At 69.2% G+C, this 16,851-nt stretch overlaps 2 protein-coding genes and 1 pseudogene across 2 annotated transcripts in view; 1 reads left to right on the plus strand and 2 right to left on the minus strand.

Annotated features, from left to right (window-relative positions):
* Window positions 1-3,138, minus strand: part of EIF3CL (eukaryotic translation initiation factor 3 subunit C like) — a 16,150-nt gene extending 13,012 nt beyond the window's left edge. The window contains 4 exon segments of the mRNA XM_073346342.1: window positions 1,152-1,317; window positions 1,426-1,530; window positions 2,047-2,090; window positions 3,126-3,138. Of these exon segments, the coding sequence (XP_073202443.1) occupies window positions 1,152-1,317; window positions 1,426-1,530; window positions 2,047-2,090; window positions 3,126-3,138 (328 nt within the window).
* Window positions 1,140-10,959, minus strand: LOC140912255 (phosphatidylinositol transfer protein beta isoform-like). Its single transcript, XM_073346408.1, has 15 exons — window positions 10,833-10,959; window positions 10,700-10,730; window positions 9,769-9,914; window positions 9,318-9,409; window positions 9,123-9,130; window positions 8,806-8,900; window positions 8,392-8,476; window positions 8,078-8,155; window positions 5,891-6,001; window positions 5,580-5,702; window positions 5,404-5,483; window positions 3,126-3,374; window positions 1,905-2,090; window positions 1,426-1,530; window positions 1,140-1,317 (listed from the first exon to the last, which is right to left on the minus strand). The coding sequence occupies exons 1-11, from the start codon at window positions 10,850-10,852 to the stop codon at window positions 5,436-5,438; spliced, it is 837 nt and encodes a 278-aa protein (XP_073202509.1). The 5' UTR covers window positions 10,853-10,959; the 3' UTR covers window positions 1,140-1,317; window positions 1,426-1,530; window positions 1,905-2,090; window positions 3,126-3,374; window positions 5,404-5,435.
* Window positions 10,960-12,837: 1,878 nt separating this feature from the next.
* On the plus strand, window positions 12,838-16,399 carry LOC140912256 (sulfotransferase 1C2-like; annotated as a pseudogene).
* The last annotated feature ends 452 nt before the right edge of the window (window positions 16,400-16,851 follow it).

The following is a 16,851-nucleotide window of genomic DNA, read 5'->3' on the forward strand; positions in this document are numbered from 1 at the left end:
ACGCGCTATCTCAGAGTCCCGTGGGCACCGAACCCGGGCACCCCCCCCGCATTCCCCCGTGTGCACCGAACCCGGGCACCCCCCCCGCATTCCCCGTGGCACCGAACCCGGGCACCCCCCCGCATTCCCCCGTGGGCACCGAACCCGGGCACCCCCCCCGCATTCCCCCGTGGGGCACCGAACCCGGGGCACCCCCTCGACACTTCCCCCGTGGGCACCGAACCCGGGCACCCCCTCACACTTCCCCCGTGGGCACCGAACCCGGGCACCCCCTCACACTGCCTCATGGGCACCGAACCCGGCTCCCCCCCACATTCCCCCCGTGGGCACCGAACCCGGCTCCCCCCACATTCCCCCGTGGGCACCAAACCCGGGCACCCCCCCTCACACTTCCCCATGGGCACCGAACCCGGGCACCCCCTCACACTGCCTCATGGGCACCGAACCCGGCTCCCCCCCACATTCCCCCGTGGGCACCGAACCCGGCTCCCCCCCACATTCCCCCATGGGCACCGAACCCGGGCACCCCCCCACATTCCCCCGTGGGCACCGAACCCGGGGACCCCCCCCGCATTCCCCCATGGGCACCGAACCCGGGCACCCCCTCACACTTCCCCATGGGCACCAAACCCGGGCACCCCCCCTCACACTTCCCCATGGGCACCGAACCCGGGCACCCCCTCACACTGCCTCATGGGCACCGAACCCCGGCTCCCCCCCACATTCCCCCGTGGGCACCGAACCCGGGCACCCCCCCTCACACTCCCCCATGGGCACCGAACCCGGCTCCCCCCCGCATTCCCCCGTGGGCACCGAACCCAGGCTCCCCCCCTCACACTCCCCCGTGGGCACCGAACCCGGGCACCCCCCCGCATTCCCCCGTGGGCACCGAACCCGGGCACCCCCCCCGCATTCCCCCATGGGCACCGAACCCGGGCACCCCCCCCGCATTCCCCCGTGGGCACCAAACCCGGGCACCCCCCCCGCATTCCCCCGTGGGCACCGAACCCGGCTCCCCCCCACATTCCCCCGTGGGCACCGAACCCGGCTCCCCCCCCTCACACTTCCCCATGGGCACCAAACCCGGGCGCCACCCCGGGAACTGCCCCCCCCTGCGTCTCCCCGGCCCCCGCGCCCCCTCCAGCCCTCACCTGGTAATCGACGTGGTGCGTCAAGTCCCGCAGATCCAGGCTGATTTCCTCCAGCCCCTGAGCCAGGCCGGCGTCCCCCCCGCTCCTGCTCCCTGCTCCCCAGAATCTCCATGTAGCCCCGAAACATCACCAGCGCCTGCCTCATCTCTCGCAGCCTCTGCAGCGCCTGGTGATGAAGGGCGGGGGGGGATCAGTGCCACGCTCAACCCTGCCACCGCTCCCCACCGCTCCCCAGCACCCCTCGAACACTGCCCCCGCCCCCCCAGCCACTCACCGGCAGGGCCAGCCACCGCTGGGCTCTCAGGCTCATGGGGGGCAGGAGCCCCGACTTCGACAGGACGGGGAACGGCAGCTTGGCGCCGGCCAGGTGCTCTGACACCTGGCGGGGGAAGAGAGACTGTGAAACCAGGCGTCGGGCCACCCTGCTCCGCCAGACTCCAGACTGTCCGAGGCGGCTGCCCCCACCACAGGGCCCCCCGCCCGTCCAGCCCTGGCGAGGGGTGCCCAGCCCTGCCCCCACCCCAGAGGGGCCGCGTCCCGGTGCCAGGCGAGGGGTCCCCGGGCGCCCAGCCCCGCCCCAGAGGGGCCGCGTCCCGGTGCCGGGCGAGGGGTCCCCGGGCGCCCAGCCCCGCCCCAGAGGGGCCGCGTCCCGGTGCCGGGCGAGGGGTCCCCGGCGCCCAGCCCCGCCCCAGAGGGGCCGCGTCCCGGTGCCGGGCGAGGGGTCGATGTGGGCCCAGCCCCACCAGGACGTACAAAGAGTTGCATGAGGATTTTAGTTTCTGCCTGGAGTTTCCTTGCAAGTTTCAGGCTGCTCCTGAATTCCGCCTGCATTTCCTGGCCCAGCTGGCGGCTCTGCCGGGCCCTGGGCCCCGCCCGGCCACGGGAACCCCAGCACCGGGAGCCGGGAGCTCAGCAGCGCCTGGAGCAGCAGCATGAGTCCTGAGCGAGAGAGAGAGAGAGAGAGAGACATCAGCTTCCGAGTGAGAGCTGCCCAGCCAGGGCTGCGGGTCGGGAGTGAGGGGCACCGGCAGGGCTAGGGGGGCAGGGCTGGGCTGGCAGGGGGCTGCGGGTCGGGAGTGAGGGGCACCGGCCAAGCTGGTGGGGGCAGGGCTGGGCTGGCAGGGGGGCTGCGGGTCGGGAGTGAGGGGCACCGGCAGGGCTGGGGGGCCCAGGGCTGGGCTGGCAGGGGCTGCGAGTCGGGAGTGAGGGGCACCGGCGCAGGGCTGGGGGGCCCAGGGCTGGGCTGGCAGGGGGCTGCGAGTCGGGAGTGAGGGGCACCGGCAGGGCTGGGGGGCCCAGGGCTGGGCTGGCAGGGGGCTGCAGGTCGGGAGTGAGGGGCACCGGCAGGGCTGGGGGGCCCAGGGCTGGGCTGGCAGGGGGCTGCGGGTTGGGAGTGAGGGGCACCGGCAGAGCTGGGGGGGGGCAGGGCTGGGCTGGCAGGGGGCTGCGGGTCGGGAGTGAGGGGCACCGGCAGGGCTGGGGGGCCCAGGGCTGGGCTGGAAGGGGGCTGCGGGTAGGGAGTGAGGGGCACCGGCAGGGCTGGAGGGCCCAGGGCTGGGCTGGCAGGGGGCTGCGGGTCGGGAGTGGGGGCACCGCTGACCACGGCATGGTGACCCTGCGACGTTGCACACCGGGGATAGCCGGGGCTGGGCTTCTGTCCGCGCCGCGTCACTAATTTTAGACTCAAACTGCCCAAAATATCCCAAAGAGAAGACTTCCGAACCCGGCGCCTGCCCACGTCACCCATGGGTCCCCTGACACTGAGCCCTGCCGGTGCCCCCCACTCCCGACCCACAGCCCCTGCCAGCCCAGCCCTGCCCCCAGCCCTGCCGGTGCCCCTCCCTCCCGACCCGCAGCCCCCCAAGGCGCCATGGCAGGCTGTACCCCAAGCCCATGTCCCCGCCCCACAGTGCCCTCTGGTGCAAGGACAGGGCAGCTCCAGGGCCAGTGCGGGCCCCATTCCCACAGGCTCACCGCACAGCCGCATCTCGGTGCTCGGGGGCTGCCGTCTGTCTGTCCGTCCGGCCAGCCGGCGGGTGATGAATCCAGCACCTGAGCCCCCCGGGGTTTTTATTGCGGCCCGGTTTCATTTTCGCTGGCTCCAAAATCTCCAAGTTTCTGTTTTTAGTATCGGGAGCCGATACGGCCCCCTCGTCAGTGACCCCCCCGGCCTGTGGTTGCTCAAGGGACGTTCAGTGGTTCCTGTTTTTAGGGATCATAAAACTGAACACGTGGGGTTGGAAGAGAAACCCACTGGCCTCCCCTCCCACCCCCAGCCCTGCCAGTGCCCCTCACTCCTGCCCCGCAGCCCCCTCCCACCCCAGCCCTGCCGGTGCCCCTCACTCCCGACCCGCAGCCCCCTGCCAGCCCAGCCCAGCCCCCCCCCAGCTCTGCCAGTGCCCCTCACTCCCGACCCGCAGCCCCCTGCCAGCCCAGCCCTGCCCCCCCAGCTCTGCCAGTGCCCCTCACTCCCAACCCGCAGCGCCCTGCCAGCCCAGCCCTGCCGATGCCCCTCACTCCTGACCCGCAGCCCCCTGTTAGCTCTGCCCCCCCACCCCCCCCTGCACACAGCTGAGTTGCAGTGGGGCGGGGGGCAGTGGAGCAGGGCTATTGCAGGAAGCTCTGGGTTGCATCATGAATCTCTGAGCAAAAGAAACTGGCCAAGAGCGAGAGCTGGCTGAAGGGGAAGCAAGGGGGTTTCACCCGAGGCAGGCGGGTTTCCCAGAAGCTTTGACCTAAAGGAAAATATCAGGGTCATCCCATGTTATCTGGGGCCCAGTGCTGGGACTCAGCCCCTCTCGGGTGGGGTGGGGGGGCCGGGCGGGGGGGCCCTCACTGGACACTGGGGCTGGGCACGCAGGACCTCTCGCCCGGCGCTGGGCCGCGGTTTCCCGGATCACCCCTCACGTGAGCCGCGGGCTTTAAACCGAAAGCACTGGGCGAAACCAGCTGAGTGCCTGGCACTGGGCCAGCCACGGGGGCTCTTTCTGGTCCCTTTTCCCCAGAGCTGCGTCTGGGCAGCCTGTTGGTCAGGGCACCCCTCCGGGCGTGGCCCCCGCATGCCACCCTCCCCCAGGCTGCCCCCAGCCTGGGTCCTGGCCCCCACCACTGGAAGCACGTTCCTGCCACATACACCCCAGCCAGCCCCAGGCCCAGTCTGGCCCGAGCCCCCCCAGCCCAAGGGTGAGGGCTTGGCTAGTAGACCCAGCCCCTGAGATCCCACCACCACCCCTGGACAAGGCACCCAGCCCCCAGCTCAGAGCAGGGCCCAGGAGCGACAGAGCCAGGTGGGGGCCCCACAGGCTGCCCCCCCCGCCCAAGGGGGCTCCAGGTGGGGTAATTTGCATACAGGAAGGGGCGTGGCCAGCTGGTGGCCCCACCCGAGGGAGGAGGAGTGGATTCCCAGAAGCAGGGGGGCCCCCACAGAGAACTTTCCCCCCGCCACCCCCCCCAGCCGGGCAGGGGGTTTCCAGCAGTTCCCATATGAGAGGCAGTTTCGGGCCAGGACCCACTGGGCATCCCCAGCCCGGCAGCCCCCAGGGCTCCCCCAGGAGCAGAGCCCCCAGCCAGGTTAGATCACAGCTCATGTCTGACAAGTTCTTGTTTTATTGATCATGGTTTTGCACCATCCTGAGTCACAGAACGTGAGGGGGGGCGGGTCCTGGAGGCAGATCTCCCCCACTGCCCCCGCCCTGGGTGCTTGGAGCCCTGTGGAGGGCGCCTGGTCTGGGGTGTCCTCCCCCAATGCAGAATATCAGCCCCCTGGGGGAACGCAACCATTTCCAGGGGCTCCCTGCTCCCCCGCCATGATTCCAGTGGGGACAGGAACCTGCTGAAACCTGGGAGAGCTCGGGGGGTTGCCAGGGCCAGCACCCCCCACTCTCCCCAGCAGTGCCTGGGTGGGGTGGGCTGGGGCTGTCCCGCCAGAGGTCACTAGGCCATGATCAGTCGGGGAAAGGGGTTCAGAGTGCCCCAGCTGGACGGAGAGCGAAGGGGGATCCCCGGGGTCCCACGAAGGCAGTTGGGTCCTCGCTCCCAGGCGGGAGGGGGCAGAGTCCTAGGGGAGATGGGGGGGGGGTTAGCAAAAGACCGGGGACACCAGATCCAGCCCCCCAATTCCTGTCCCGAGAGCCCCTAGCGTCCCCAGCTCAAAGCCCTAATCCAGGGAAGGTGGGGACCTTGGGGGAGGGGGGAGGGGAGTCCTCCAGGCCCAGCACCCCCCTCCCTGAGCCCTCCCCAGCCCCCCCCATACCATGTCAGTGTCCCGCTGGTACCGGCCGGGGGTCACTCGTCTCCGGCTGTCATCCCCCGCACTGCGCCTTTCTGCCTCATCTGCAAGGGGGAGAGGGCAAGGTTAAGCCCTGGCTAGCCCCACCCCACAGGAACCTGCCCCCTCCCCTAGGGGGCAGATCCCCCCCCCGCCCCCACCTCGTCCAGCTCCTTCTGCGTCTCCTCCTCCATGCGGCGAATGTCGGCCATGCTCAGATCCACCCACTTGTCCAGCCAGCAGAAGAGCTGCCGGTGGAAATCGGTGAAGAGCCGTCGCTCTTGCTAGGGGAAGAGACAGAGAGAGGCGTCATATGGGGCGGGGGGCAGAGGGGCCAGGCCCCTGCCCCCTTCCCCGCCCCTGCTCTGGGGCAGATGGGAGCCAGCACCCCCTGGAGGGGAGGGGTCCATGTCCCGTTCCCTGCCCGCAAGCCAGCCCGCCCCTGCCCTGGGGTGGCCCGGCGCTGTCTCACCTTGTGTATGAATTTCTCCACGCGGCCCTGCAGGCCCCACCAGCGGAATTTCACCGTCACCAGCTTGTAGGCGCACATGTGGGGCAAATCCTTATTGTTGGCTAATTCCCGCTAGGAAAGGACACAAAGGACGTCAGACCGGTCCCGCCAGCCCAGGACCCTGTCTGCCGAGCGTGGCCAGTGCCAGGCGCCCCGCTCGGGTCATTCCCTCGGAAGCAATTATCGAGTGTCCAGTCCCAGCCGCTGCCCGTTCGAGGTTTAGAACCGGGGGTTAGACAGGGCCACAAGGGACATCTAGTCTAACCCCTGCCAAGATGCAGGATTTGTTGTGTCTAAAGGGACGCCCAGAGCAGGGGGCTGCGTCCCTCCCCAGCCTGGCTAATAGCCAGTGATGGACCCCTCCTCCAGGAACTTAGCTAGCTCTTTGTTGAACCCCGTTATAGTTTTGGCCCTCACAACATCCCTAGCACAGAGTTCCCCAGGCTGTCCGGGCGTTGGGTGAAGAAATGCTTCCTTGTGTTTGTGTTAAACCTGCTGCTGATTAATGTCGTTGGGTGACCCCGAGTTCTTGTGTTACGAGGAATAAATAAAACTAACTTTCTCCACACCAGCATGATTTTATAGCCCTCTCTCTCTTTCCAAGCTGGACAGCCCGTCTTACTAATCTCTCCTCATACAGCAGCTGTTCCATGCCCCTAATCATTGTTGTTGCCCTTTTCTGAACCTCTTCCAATTCCGATGGATTTGTTTTGAGTTGGGGCGACCAGATCTACACGCAGTATTCAAGTTGTGGACGTACCATGTGTGATGAAGTGGGGATTTCCCTTGTTATGTTGTATGTGAGCCTATGTGAGTCTTACTGTTTTGCATGAAGGCTGTGTGTGCCTCAGTTTCCCTGTGTATTGCACCAATGTCTGGGTGGTGGGAATAAGGGGCTGTGACTTTTACGGAGGCCTGCTCCAGCTGCCTGCAGGGATGCTACGGCCGCCCCTTCGTAACCTGAGACCCAGGAGAGGGACCGACCAGGTGACTCTGGCCTGGGAAGCGAGACAAAGGCTGGAGGAGGAGCAATGGACCAGGCAGAGGCCAGACTGCGGAGTTGGGGGGCAGGACCCTCTGGCCCCCCCAGGACCCCGCCTGAGCGGACTCGCTGTGGGAAGCGCCCAGAGGGGCAGAGGATGCTGAATGCTCCGGGGTCAGACCCAGGAAGGTGGGAGCCGGGTGAGCTGTGTGTCCTGCAGACAGTCTGCTCCCAGAGAGGAGACTCCCAGAGTCCTGCCCGGCTCCGTAGGGAGCAGTTCCAGAGCATCGCCCGGGGACTCCGGGACACTGACACTCTGGACTTTATATAGAGGCAATACGATATTTTCTGTCTTATTATCTCTCCCTTTCCTAATGGTTCCTGACACTGTTCGCTTCTTTGACTGAAGCTGCACACTGAGGGGGTGTTTGCAGAGAACTCTCCACACTGACGCCAAGATCTCTTTCTGGAGAGGTAACAGCTCATTCAGATCCCACCATTGTATATGTAGAGTCAGGGTGATGTTTTCCAATGTGCATCACTTTGCATTTATCAACACTGAATTTCATCTGTCGTTTTGTTGCCCGGTCACCCAGTTTTGAGAGATCCTTTCGTAGCTCTTCGCAGTCTTCCTGGGATTTACCTATCTTCAGTAGTTTTGCATCATCTGCAAATTTTGCCACCTCCCTGTTTACCCCTTTTTCCAGATCATTTATGAATATGTTGAACACTAATGGTCCCAGTACCGACCCCTCAGGGACACCACTATTTATCTCTCTGCATTCTGAAAACTGACCATTTATTCCTACCCTTTGTTTCCTGTCTTTTAACCAGTTACTGATCCATGAGAGGCCCTCCCCTCTTATCCCTTGACTGCTCACTTTGTTTAAGAGCCTTTGGTGAGGGACCTTGTCAAAGGCTTTCTGAAATCTAAGTACACTCTATCCACTGGGTCCCCCTTACCCACGTCTGTCGACCCCCCCCATACAATTCTCAGACTGGGGAGGCTGATTTCCCTTCACAGAAGCCGTGTTGATTTTTCCTGAACAAACCGTGTTCAATGTGATGCTGCAAACAAGAGCAGACAAGCTGCCGTGAACCCAGGAGTCTGGGCTCCCAGCCCCCCCCATCTCCCTCCCTGCTCTAAGACACTAGGCAGGAGGTACCTTCCAGTCTGGACCAAGTGGTCCTCGCCCTGTCTTCACAGATTTGAAAAGAGCCGGATCTTCATCTGCTTTGTAATCCTGGCAGAGAGAGAGAGAGAGCGAGCGCCCTGTACTCAGGGCTGGGCTAGCAGGGGCTGCGGGTCGGGAGTGAGGGGCACCGGCAGGGCTGGTGTGGGGCAGGGCTGGGCTAGCAGGGGGCTGCGGGTCAGGAGTGAGGGGCCCCGGCAGAGTTGGGGGGGGAGCCCAGGGCTCGGCTAGCAGGGGCTGCGGGTCGGGAGGGAGGGGCACCGGCAGAGCTGGGTGGGGGCTCTCACCTCCTCGGACACCTGGGTCCGGTCAGCGATGTCTATGTGAATGACTTCCACGTCCTTCCATGTCTCCACGTCCAGACCGTTGAACCTGCCCCAGCGAGAAGGGGAGCCATCAGCGAGGGGGGAGCAGAGCATTATGGGTAAGTGGTCTCCCTGTCCCAGCTGGGGAGGCGCTGGCTAAGGGGGGACACCCGCACCTCAGGGCTCTCCCCTGCTTTGGCCTCCTTCCCCAGGGAGTGGGGCTGACTCACGCTGGCCTGATCGGGGCTGACAGGGGGAAGGGCTCTGGCCTGGCCGTGGGGGTCACCGGGGGGCGGGGCTGACAGGGGGTACTGGGATGGGCAGAGGGACAGGCCGCAGAGGGGGCACCGGGGGTGGGCCGGGCTGACAGGGGGCAGGCCGCAGGGCGGGGGCCACCGGGGGCAGGGCTCACTTACATTGTCCTGGGTGCCCAGGTCGGGTTTGTGCCACGTCTCGATCTTGATGACGAAATCGTCCTTCATGTACTCGTTCTGGGGGGGCAGGCACCCGTGAGGGGAGGTCACAGAGCCCGGAACCCCCCTGCAAACCCCCCCAACACCTCCCAGGCAGGGGCAGCCACAGCGAGACAGGGAGGCCAGGTACCAGCCCTAGATTGTCCCAGGGGGACCCCCCATTCCTGGGGGCATGAAGACCTGCCAGTTCCCCCCACGGATCCCGCCCCCCAGCTGAGAAAGGAAGTGGAAGGCACTTACTGTGATAACTGCAGTCCCAGACCCCAGGAGAGAAAGCACAAGAGAGAGAGAGATGGGGGAGATTAGCAGCTAACATGAACAGCAGGGAACCCAGGCATCCTGGCTCCCAGCCCCCTGCTCTGACCCACCAGCCTCCACCCCCTCCCAGAGCCGGGAGAGAACCTGGGCGTCCGGGCCCCCAGCGTCCGGGCTCACCGGTGCGGCAGTAGGGGTAGGCGTTCCAGGCCTTCTCGTGGAACACCAGGGAGCCCTCGGGCGCCAACATCTTCACGAAGCCGGGCACTTTGCTGTGGGGGGAGCACGTGGGGCTCAGAGCCGGGGGCCTTGGTCCTTACCCGCTCCGCCAGCCGCACCCCCGCCCTGGGGGCGCCGCACCCCCGCCCTGGGGGCGCCGCACCCCCGCCCTGGGGGCGCCGCACCCCCGCCCTGGGGGCGCCTCCCACCACCCCAGCCCTCCCTTGGACAGCACCCGACTCCCCTGGCTCCCCGAGCACGAGCCCCCCAGCCGCCATGCCGCCCACCCCCGTATCCCACTGTCCAACCGCCCCCCCTCCGCCGCCCCGGCATCCCGCTGCCCCCCCATTATCCTGCTGTCCAACTGCCCCGCCCCTCCCCCGCATCCGGCTGCCCAGCGGGGGGCGCTCACCTGTGTAGGTGGTAGATCTTGTGGGTGAACTGGCCGGCCTCGCCCGGGCGCTCGTAGGGCTCGTTGGCCAGCACCTCGATGCCCTCCCCGCCCCCCGTGTTGTTCTTGCTGGCCTCCGCCACCGAGAACAGCTGCCCCACCTGGTACTGGGGGGGAACACGGGGTGAGCCCGGAGCCCCGCCCCCAGCTAGCCCCGCCCATCCCCGCCCGGCCCCGCCCCAGCTAGCTCCGCCCCTTCAACCAGCCCATCCCCCCGCCCGGCCCCGCCCCCAGCTAGCTCCGCCTGCCACTGACCCACCCTGGCCAGCCCCGCCCCCCGCTAGCCCCGCCCATCCCCGCCCGGCCCCGCCCCAGCTAGCTCCGCCCCTTCAACCAGCCCATCCCCCCGCCCGGCCCCGCCCCAGCTAGCTCCGCCCTGCCACTGACCCACCCTGGCCAGCCCCGCCCCCCGCTAGCCCCGCCCATCCCCCCACCCGGCCCCGCCCCAGCTAGCTCCGCCCCTTCAACCAGCCCATCCCCCCGCCCGCCCCCGCCCCCAGCTAGCTCCGCCCTGCCACTGACCCACCCTGGCCAGCCCCGCCCCCCGCTAGCCCCGCCCATCCCCCCGCCCGCCCCCGCCCCCAGCTAGCTCCGCCCCCTTCAGCCAGCCCACCCCGGCCGGCCCCGCCCCTACTAGCCCCGCCCTATTCCAGCTGGCCCCGCCCCCCAGCTAGCCCCGCCCCTACTTCCCGCCCCATTCCAGCCGGCCCCAGCCGGCCCCGCCCCCAGCTAGCTCCGCCCCCTTGAACCAGCCCATCCCCCCGCCCGGCCCCGCCCTACTTCCCGCGTCATTCCAGCCGGCCCCGCCCCCAGCCGCCAGGCCCCGCCCCAGCCGCCAGGCCCCGCCCTTTCCAACCAGCCCATCCCCCGCCGGCCCCGCCCCCGGACTCACCTCCGCCACGGAGCAGGGCAGCAGCACCCGGCTGCGGAGAGAGAAAGGGGGGGTCAGAGCTGGAGCCCCCCGGCGCCCCTCCCCCCCGCCGCCCCCCCCGAGCCCCGCGCCGGCGCTTCCCCCCCCCACTCACAACTCTTTGATCAGCACCATCCGCGGCCGCACCGGAAACAGGAAGCGCCTCCGCGGCGGGGCCCCGCCCCGCGGACGCCACTTCCGCCCTCACTTTGCCCACAGTCCGAGCCCGGCATCGGGCTCCGATATGACGTCATCGCCCCGCGTCGGCAGGGAGGGGCGGGGCTCAGGAAAGGGGCGGGAGCACGGGGCGGAGGGATCCGGGCTGGCTCCAGGCTCCCCGAGCTGCCCCTCCCCCTGCCCCCTGCCCTCCCTCCCCCACAGCTGCCCCTCCCCCTTCCTCCTGCCCCTCCCTCCCCCCACAGCTGCCCCTCCCCTGCCCCCTGCCCCTCCCTCCCCCCACAGCTGCCCCTCCCCCTGCCCCCTGCCCCTCCCTCCCCCACAGCTGCCCCTCCCCTTCCTCCTGCCCCTCCCTCCCCCCACAGCTGCCCCTCCCCCTGCCCCCTGCCCCTCCCTCCCCCACAGCTGCCCCTCCCCCTTCCTCCTGCCCCGCCCTCCCCCCACAGCTGCCCCTCCCCCTGCCCCCTGCCCCTCCCTCCCCCCACAGCTGCCCCTCCCCCTGCCTCCTGCCCCTCCCTCCACAGCTGCCCCTCCCCCTTCCTCCTGCCCCGCCCTCCCCCCACAGCTGCCCCTCCCCCTGCCCCCTGCCCCTCCCTCCCCCACAGCTGCCCTCCCCCTTCCTCCTGCCCCTCCCTCCCCCCACAGCTGCCCCTCCCCCTGCCCCCTGCCCCTCCCTCGCCCCCACAGCTGCCCCTCCCCCTGCCTCCTGCCCCTCCCTCCCCCCACAGCTGCCCCTCCTCCTGCCCCCTGCCCCTCCCTCCCCCACAGCTGCCCCTCCTCCTGCCTCCTGCCCACCCTCCCCCCACAGCTGCCCCTCCTCCTGCCTCCTGCCCCGCCCTCCCCCGAGTGCTACCCCTCCCCCTTCCTCCTGCCCCTCCCTCCCCCCACAGCTGCCCCTCCCCTTCCTCCTGCCCCTCCCTCCCTCCACAGCTGCCCCTCCCCCTTCCTCCTGCCCCGCCCTCCCCCCACAGCTGCCCCTCCTCCTGCCTCCTGCCCCGCCCTCCCCCGCGTGCTACCCCTCCCCCTGCCCCCTGCCCCTCCTCCCCCCACAGCTGCCCCTCCTCCTGCCTCCTGCCCCGCCCTCCCCCGAGTGCTACCCCTCCCCCTTCCTCCTGCCCCTCCCTCCCCCCACAGCTGCCCCTCCCCTTCCTCCTGCCCCTCCCTCCCTCCACAGCTGCCCCTCCCCCTTCCTCCTGCCCCGCCCTCCCCCCACAGCTGCCCCTCCTCCTGCCTCCTGCCCCGCCCTCCCCCGAGTGCTACCCCTCCCCCTGCCCCCTGCCCCTCCCTCCCCCCACAGCTGCCCCTCCTCCTGCCTCCTGCCCCGCCCTCCCCCGAGTGCTACCCCTCCCCCTTCCTCCTGCCCCTCCCTCCCCCCACAGCTGCCCCTCCCCTTCCTCCTGCCCCTCCCTCGCTCCACAGCTGCCCCTCCCCTTCCTCCTGCCCCTCCCTCCCCCCACAGCTGCCCCTCCTCCTGCCTCCTGCCCCGCCCTCCCCCGAGTGCTACCCCTCCCCCTGCCTCCTGCCCCGCCCCCCCACAGCTGCCCCTCCCCCTGCCTCCTGCCCCTCCCTCCCCCGAGTGCTGCCCCTCCCCCTTCCTCCTGCCCTTCCCTCCCCCGAGTGCTGCCCCTCCCCCTTCCTCCTGCCCCTCCCTCCCCCCACAACTGCCCCTCCCCCTGCCTCCTGCCCCTCCCTCCCCCCACAGCTGCCCCTCCCCCTGCCTCCTGCCCCTCCCTCCCCCCACAACTGCCCCTCCCCCTGCCTCCTGCCCCTCCCTCCCCAGAGTGCTGCCCCTCCCCCTTCCTCCTGCCCTTCCCTCCCCCAACAGCTGCCCCTCCCCTGCCTCCTGCCCCGCCCTCCCCCGAGTGCTGCTCCGCCCCCTCCTGGGTTCTCGCCCGGCTCTGGGGCGGGGGGAGGGGGCCGGACGCCTGGGTTCTCGCCCGGCTCTGGGGCGGGGGGAGGGGGCCGGACGCCTGGGTTCTCGCCCGGCTCTGGGGCGGGGCGGGGAGCACACCCCTCTCTCCAGCCCAGGGAACCGGACGGTCCGGTCCTGCCGGGCCCGGGGGCAGAGGCCGGAGTCCGGCCGGGAGGCGGCGTGGGAGCAGCGGGCCCGGGCGACCCCGATCTCTCCCCTCCAGCCCCCCATGGCCCGGGCCGAGCCGGTCCCGCTCCTGACCCCCGACATGGTCACTCGCTGCCGGCTGGCGGCCGTCCGGGGGTCCCGCTGCCCAGCGACACGGCGCAGCTGTGGGGGCGGATATGGGGCTTCCAGGCCCGGCCCGACGACCTCCTGATCTGCACCTACCCCAAGGCGGGTGGGTGGGGGACGGGGGCTGGGGGGCTGCGGGTCGAGAGTGAGGGGCCCCGGGGGCTGGGGGGACTGCGGGTCGGGAGAGAGACGGTCTGTGGGTCGGGAGTGGGGGGGCTGGGGGCTGCTGCGGGTCGGGAGTGAGGGGCCCCGGGGGGGGGCTGGGGGGCTGCGGGTCGGGAGTGAGGGGCCCCGGGGGCTGGGGGACTGCGGGTCGGGAGAGAGACGGTCTGTGGGTCGGGAGTGGGGGGGCTGGGGGGCTGCTGGGGGTCGGGAGTGAGGGGCCCCGGGGGGGGCTGGGGGGCTGCGGGTCGGGAGTGAGGGGCCCCGGGGGGCTGCGGGTCGGGAGTGAGGGGGCCCGGGGGCTGGGGGACTGCGGGTCGGGAGAGAGACGGTCTGTGGGTCGGGAGTGGGGGGGCTGGGGGGCTGCTGGGGGTCGGGAGTGAGGGGCCCCGGGGGGGGCCTGGGGGGCTGCGGGTCGGGAGTGAGGACCCCGGGGGGGCTGCGGGTCGGGAGTGAGGGGGCCCGGGGGGCCCCAGGGGGCTGCGGGTCGGGAGTGAGGGGGCCCGGGGGGGCCCCAGGGGGCTGCGGGTCGGGAGTGAGGGACGCTGGGGGGCTGCGGGTCGGGAGTGAGGGGCACCAGCCGGCTGAGGTCTCTCATCTCTGCCAGGCACCACCTGGATTCAGGAGATCGTGGACATGATCCAGCAGGACGGGGACCCCCAGAAGTGCTACCGTGCCCCCATTTACCAGCGCATCCCCTTCCTGGAGCTCTGCCCGCCCCGCCCCCTCCCCCCGCCCCCTCCCATCTGGTGAGAGAGCCGGAGGGGGCCCTGCCACAGGGGGCAGGGGAGGGGGCGGGGAGGGGCTCGTGTCTTGGGGTCCAGGCCCCACTCACCGGTGCCCCTGTCTGGTTCAGGGTTTGAGGCGGCTGCCGCGATGCCTCCCCCACGGACCCTGAAAACCCACCTGCCCCTGGAGCTGGTGCCCCCCTCCTTCTGGGAGCAGGATTGTAAGGTCAGGATGCCTGGGTTCTCTCCTGGGAGGGGCGGCGGCTGGAGGTTAAAGGGGGGACAGGGGGAGTCAGGATGCCTGGGTTCTCTCCTGGGAGGGGCGGCGGCTGGAAGTTAAAGGGGGGACAGGGGGAGTCAGGATGCCTGGGTTCTCTCCTGAGAGGGGCAGCGGCTGGAGGTTAAAGGGGGGACAGGGGGAGTCAGGACGCCTGGGTTGTCTCCTGGGAGGGGCGGCGGCTGGAGGTTAAAGGGGGGACAGGGGGAGTCAGGACGCCTGGGTTCTCTCCCTGTTCTCTCTCCCCGCAGGTGATCTACGTGGCCCGTAACCCCAAGGACAGCGCCGTCTCCTATTTCCATTTCCAGCGGATGAACCAGGCGCTCCCGGACCCGGGCAGCTGGGACCAGTATCTAGAGACCTTTCTGGCTGGGAGAGGTGAGTGAACCTGGCAGGCCCAGCCCCAGGGACAGCACCTCCTGCTGGGCCCCCACTTCCCACCCTGGAGTCCCCCAGCCCAGCCTGACCCCCACCTCTCTGACAGTGCCTTGGGGCTCCTGGTTCGACCACGTCCGCGCCTGGTGGGACGCGAGGGACAAGCACCGAATCCTCTACCTCTTCTATGAAGATATCAAGAAGGTGAGCGCTGCGAGCTTCCCCTGAGCAGTGCCCCCAGCCGGGCTCTTCTGGTGCTGCGATCTTCTCCCCAGCAGTGCCCCCATCCAAGTTTCCCTGACACTGCGATCTTCCCTCCAGCAGTGCCCCCATCCGAGCTTCCCCAACTGTCATGAAGTGTGGGGGAGTCCGGGCCCTGCACCGCACACTTCCTGCAATTCACCGTGACTCTCAGCCAGCCAGTAACACAGGAGGTTTATTAGATGACAGGAACATGGTCTAAACCAGAACTTGTAGGTGCAGAGAACAGGACCCCTCAGCTGGGTCCATCTTGGGGGGCAGGGAGCTTGGACCCTGGTCCCAGGTCTCCCTCCATTTCCCCAGCCAGCTCCAAACTGAAACCCTCTCCAGACATCTCCTCCAGCCTCCCCCTGGCTCCTCCTCCAGCCTTTGTCCAGTTTCCCGGACAGAAGGTGTCACCTGGCCCCAGGGCCCTCCTGGATGGAGTGTGGGGGAGTCATGGCCCTGCACCCCCATCCTGGGCTCTCATCTTACCTGCTCAGCTGTCGTCCCTCCGGTGAAGCCCCCGCTGCTATCCCATCCCCCATGCAGACAGTCCCAGTAAAACTCCCTGACAACATCCCCTGGTCAATCCGCCCCACTCCCTGCTCCTTCACACCGACACTGCGAGCTCCCCCCACCGGGCTCCCCTGCGCTGCGAGCTTCCCCACAGCAGTGTCCTGTCTCTCCACCAGGACCCGAGAGGTGAGATTCAGAAGGTGGGTCGGTTCTTGGGCCGGGAGTTGCCGGAGCCGGTGCTGGAGACAATCGTCGAGCACACGTCATTCGAGAGGATGAGGGAGAACCCCATGGCCAACTACAGCACGCTGCCCACCTTCGTCATGGACCAGGCCGTGTCCTGCTTCATACGCAAAGGTGGGGGCTGGGAGCCCGGACGCCTGGGTTCTCGCCCAGCTCTGGGGGGTCACTGTGAGCCCAGATGCCTGGGGGGGGGGGGGTTGCTGTGAGCCCAGACGCCTGGGTTCTCGCCCAGCTCTGGGGGGTCACTGTGAGCCCAGATGCCTGGGGGGGGGGGGTTGCTGTGAGCCCAGGCGCCTGGGTTCTCGCCCAGCTCTGGGGGGTCACTGTGAGCCCAGATGCCTGGGGGGGGGGTTGCTGTGAGCCCAGACGCCTGGGTTCTCGCCCAGCTCTGGGGGGTCACTGTGAGCCCAGATGCCTGGGGGGGGGTTGCTGTGAGCCCAGACGCCTGGGTTCTCGCCCAGCTCTGGGGGGTGGGGGGGTCGCTATGAGCCCGGACTCTCTCCCCTCAGGCTTGGTGGGCGACTGGACGACCCAGTTCACGGTGGCGCAGAGCGAGCGATTCGACGCCGAATGGGCCCGGCGGCTGGAGGGGAGTGACCTGCGTTTCTGCACCCGGCTCTGAGGGGGCAGCGGGGCCCCCTGGCGCAGCCCCTCCCCAGTGACGCTCACGCGGCGGGTCGGGCCCCCACGTGGCCGGGCCCCCCCCGGGGACAGCAACGGTTGTTCCCCTGAAATAAACAATGACGCAGAACGAACCACTGGCTCACTGACCCCCCACCCCCCGACCCCAGGCCTGGAGTGGGGGAGGGGCTCTGCGCGTGAGCTTCCCACAGCAGTGCCCACGGCCCCCCAATTCTCCAAGGGGTGCCTGGCCTGCTGGGAGCCCTGAGGGAGGGGGCACTGGACTACATTGCCCAGCGTGCTTTGCGGAACAGCCCCGTGGGGGCACAGAGGCTCCTGGGGGCTGTGGTTCAGGGCTTCCGGGTTTGGCCCGCATGGCCTTATGGGGAGCCCACAGACCTACAGTTCCTATAAGATTCTGTCTCCCAGGACCCCTTGCGCCCCCCCACCCCATGTGACCGCCCAAGGCGCCGGCCCTGGGCTGAGAACATGTCACTTCCCCCCCCGGGAGCCCCTCCCCCACTGCCCCCCATGGCCTGGCTGGCCAGGAGCATGAGCTATGGGGCTGCCATGTGCCCAGGGGGCG

This window comes from Lepidochelys kempii, chromosome 6, assembly GCF_965140265.1.
Source record: "Lepidochelys kempii isolate rLepKem1 chromosome 6, rLepKem1.hap2, whole genome shotgun sequence".
NCBI lineage: Eukaryota > Metazoa > Chordata > Testudines > Cheloniidae > Lepidochelys > Lepidochelys kempii.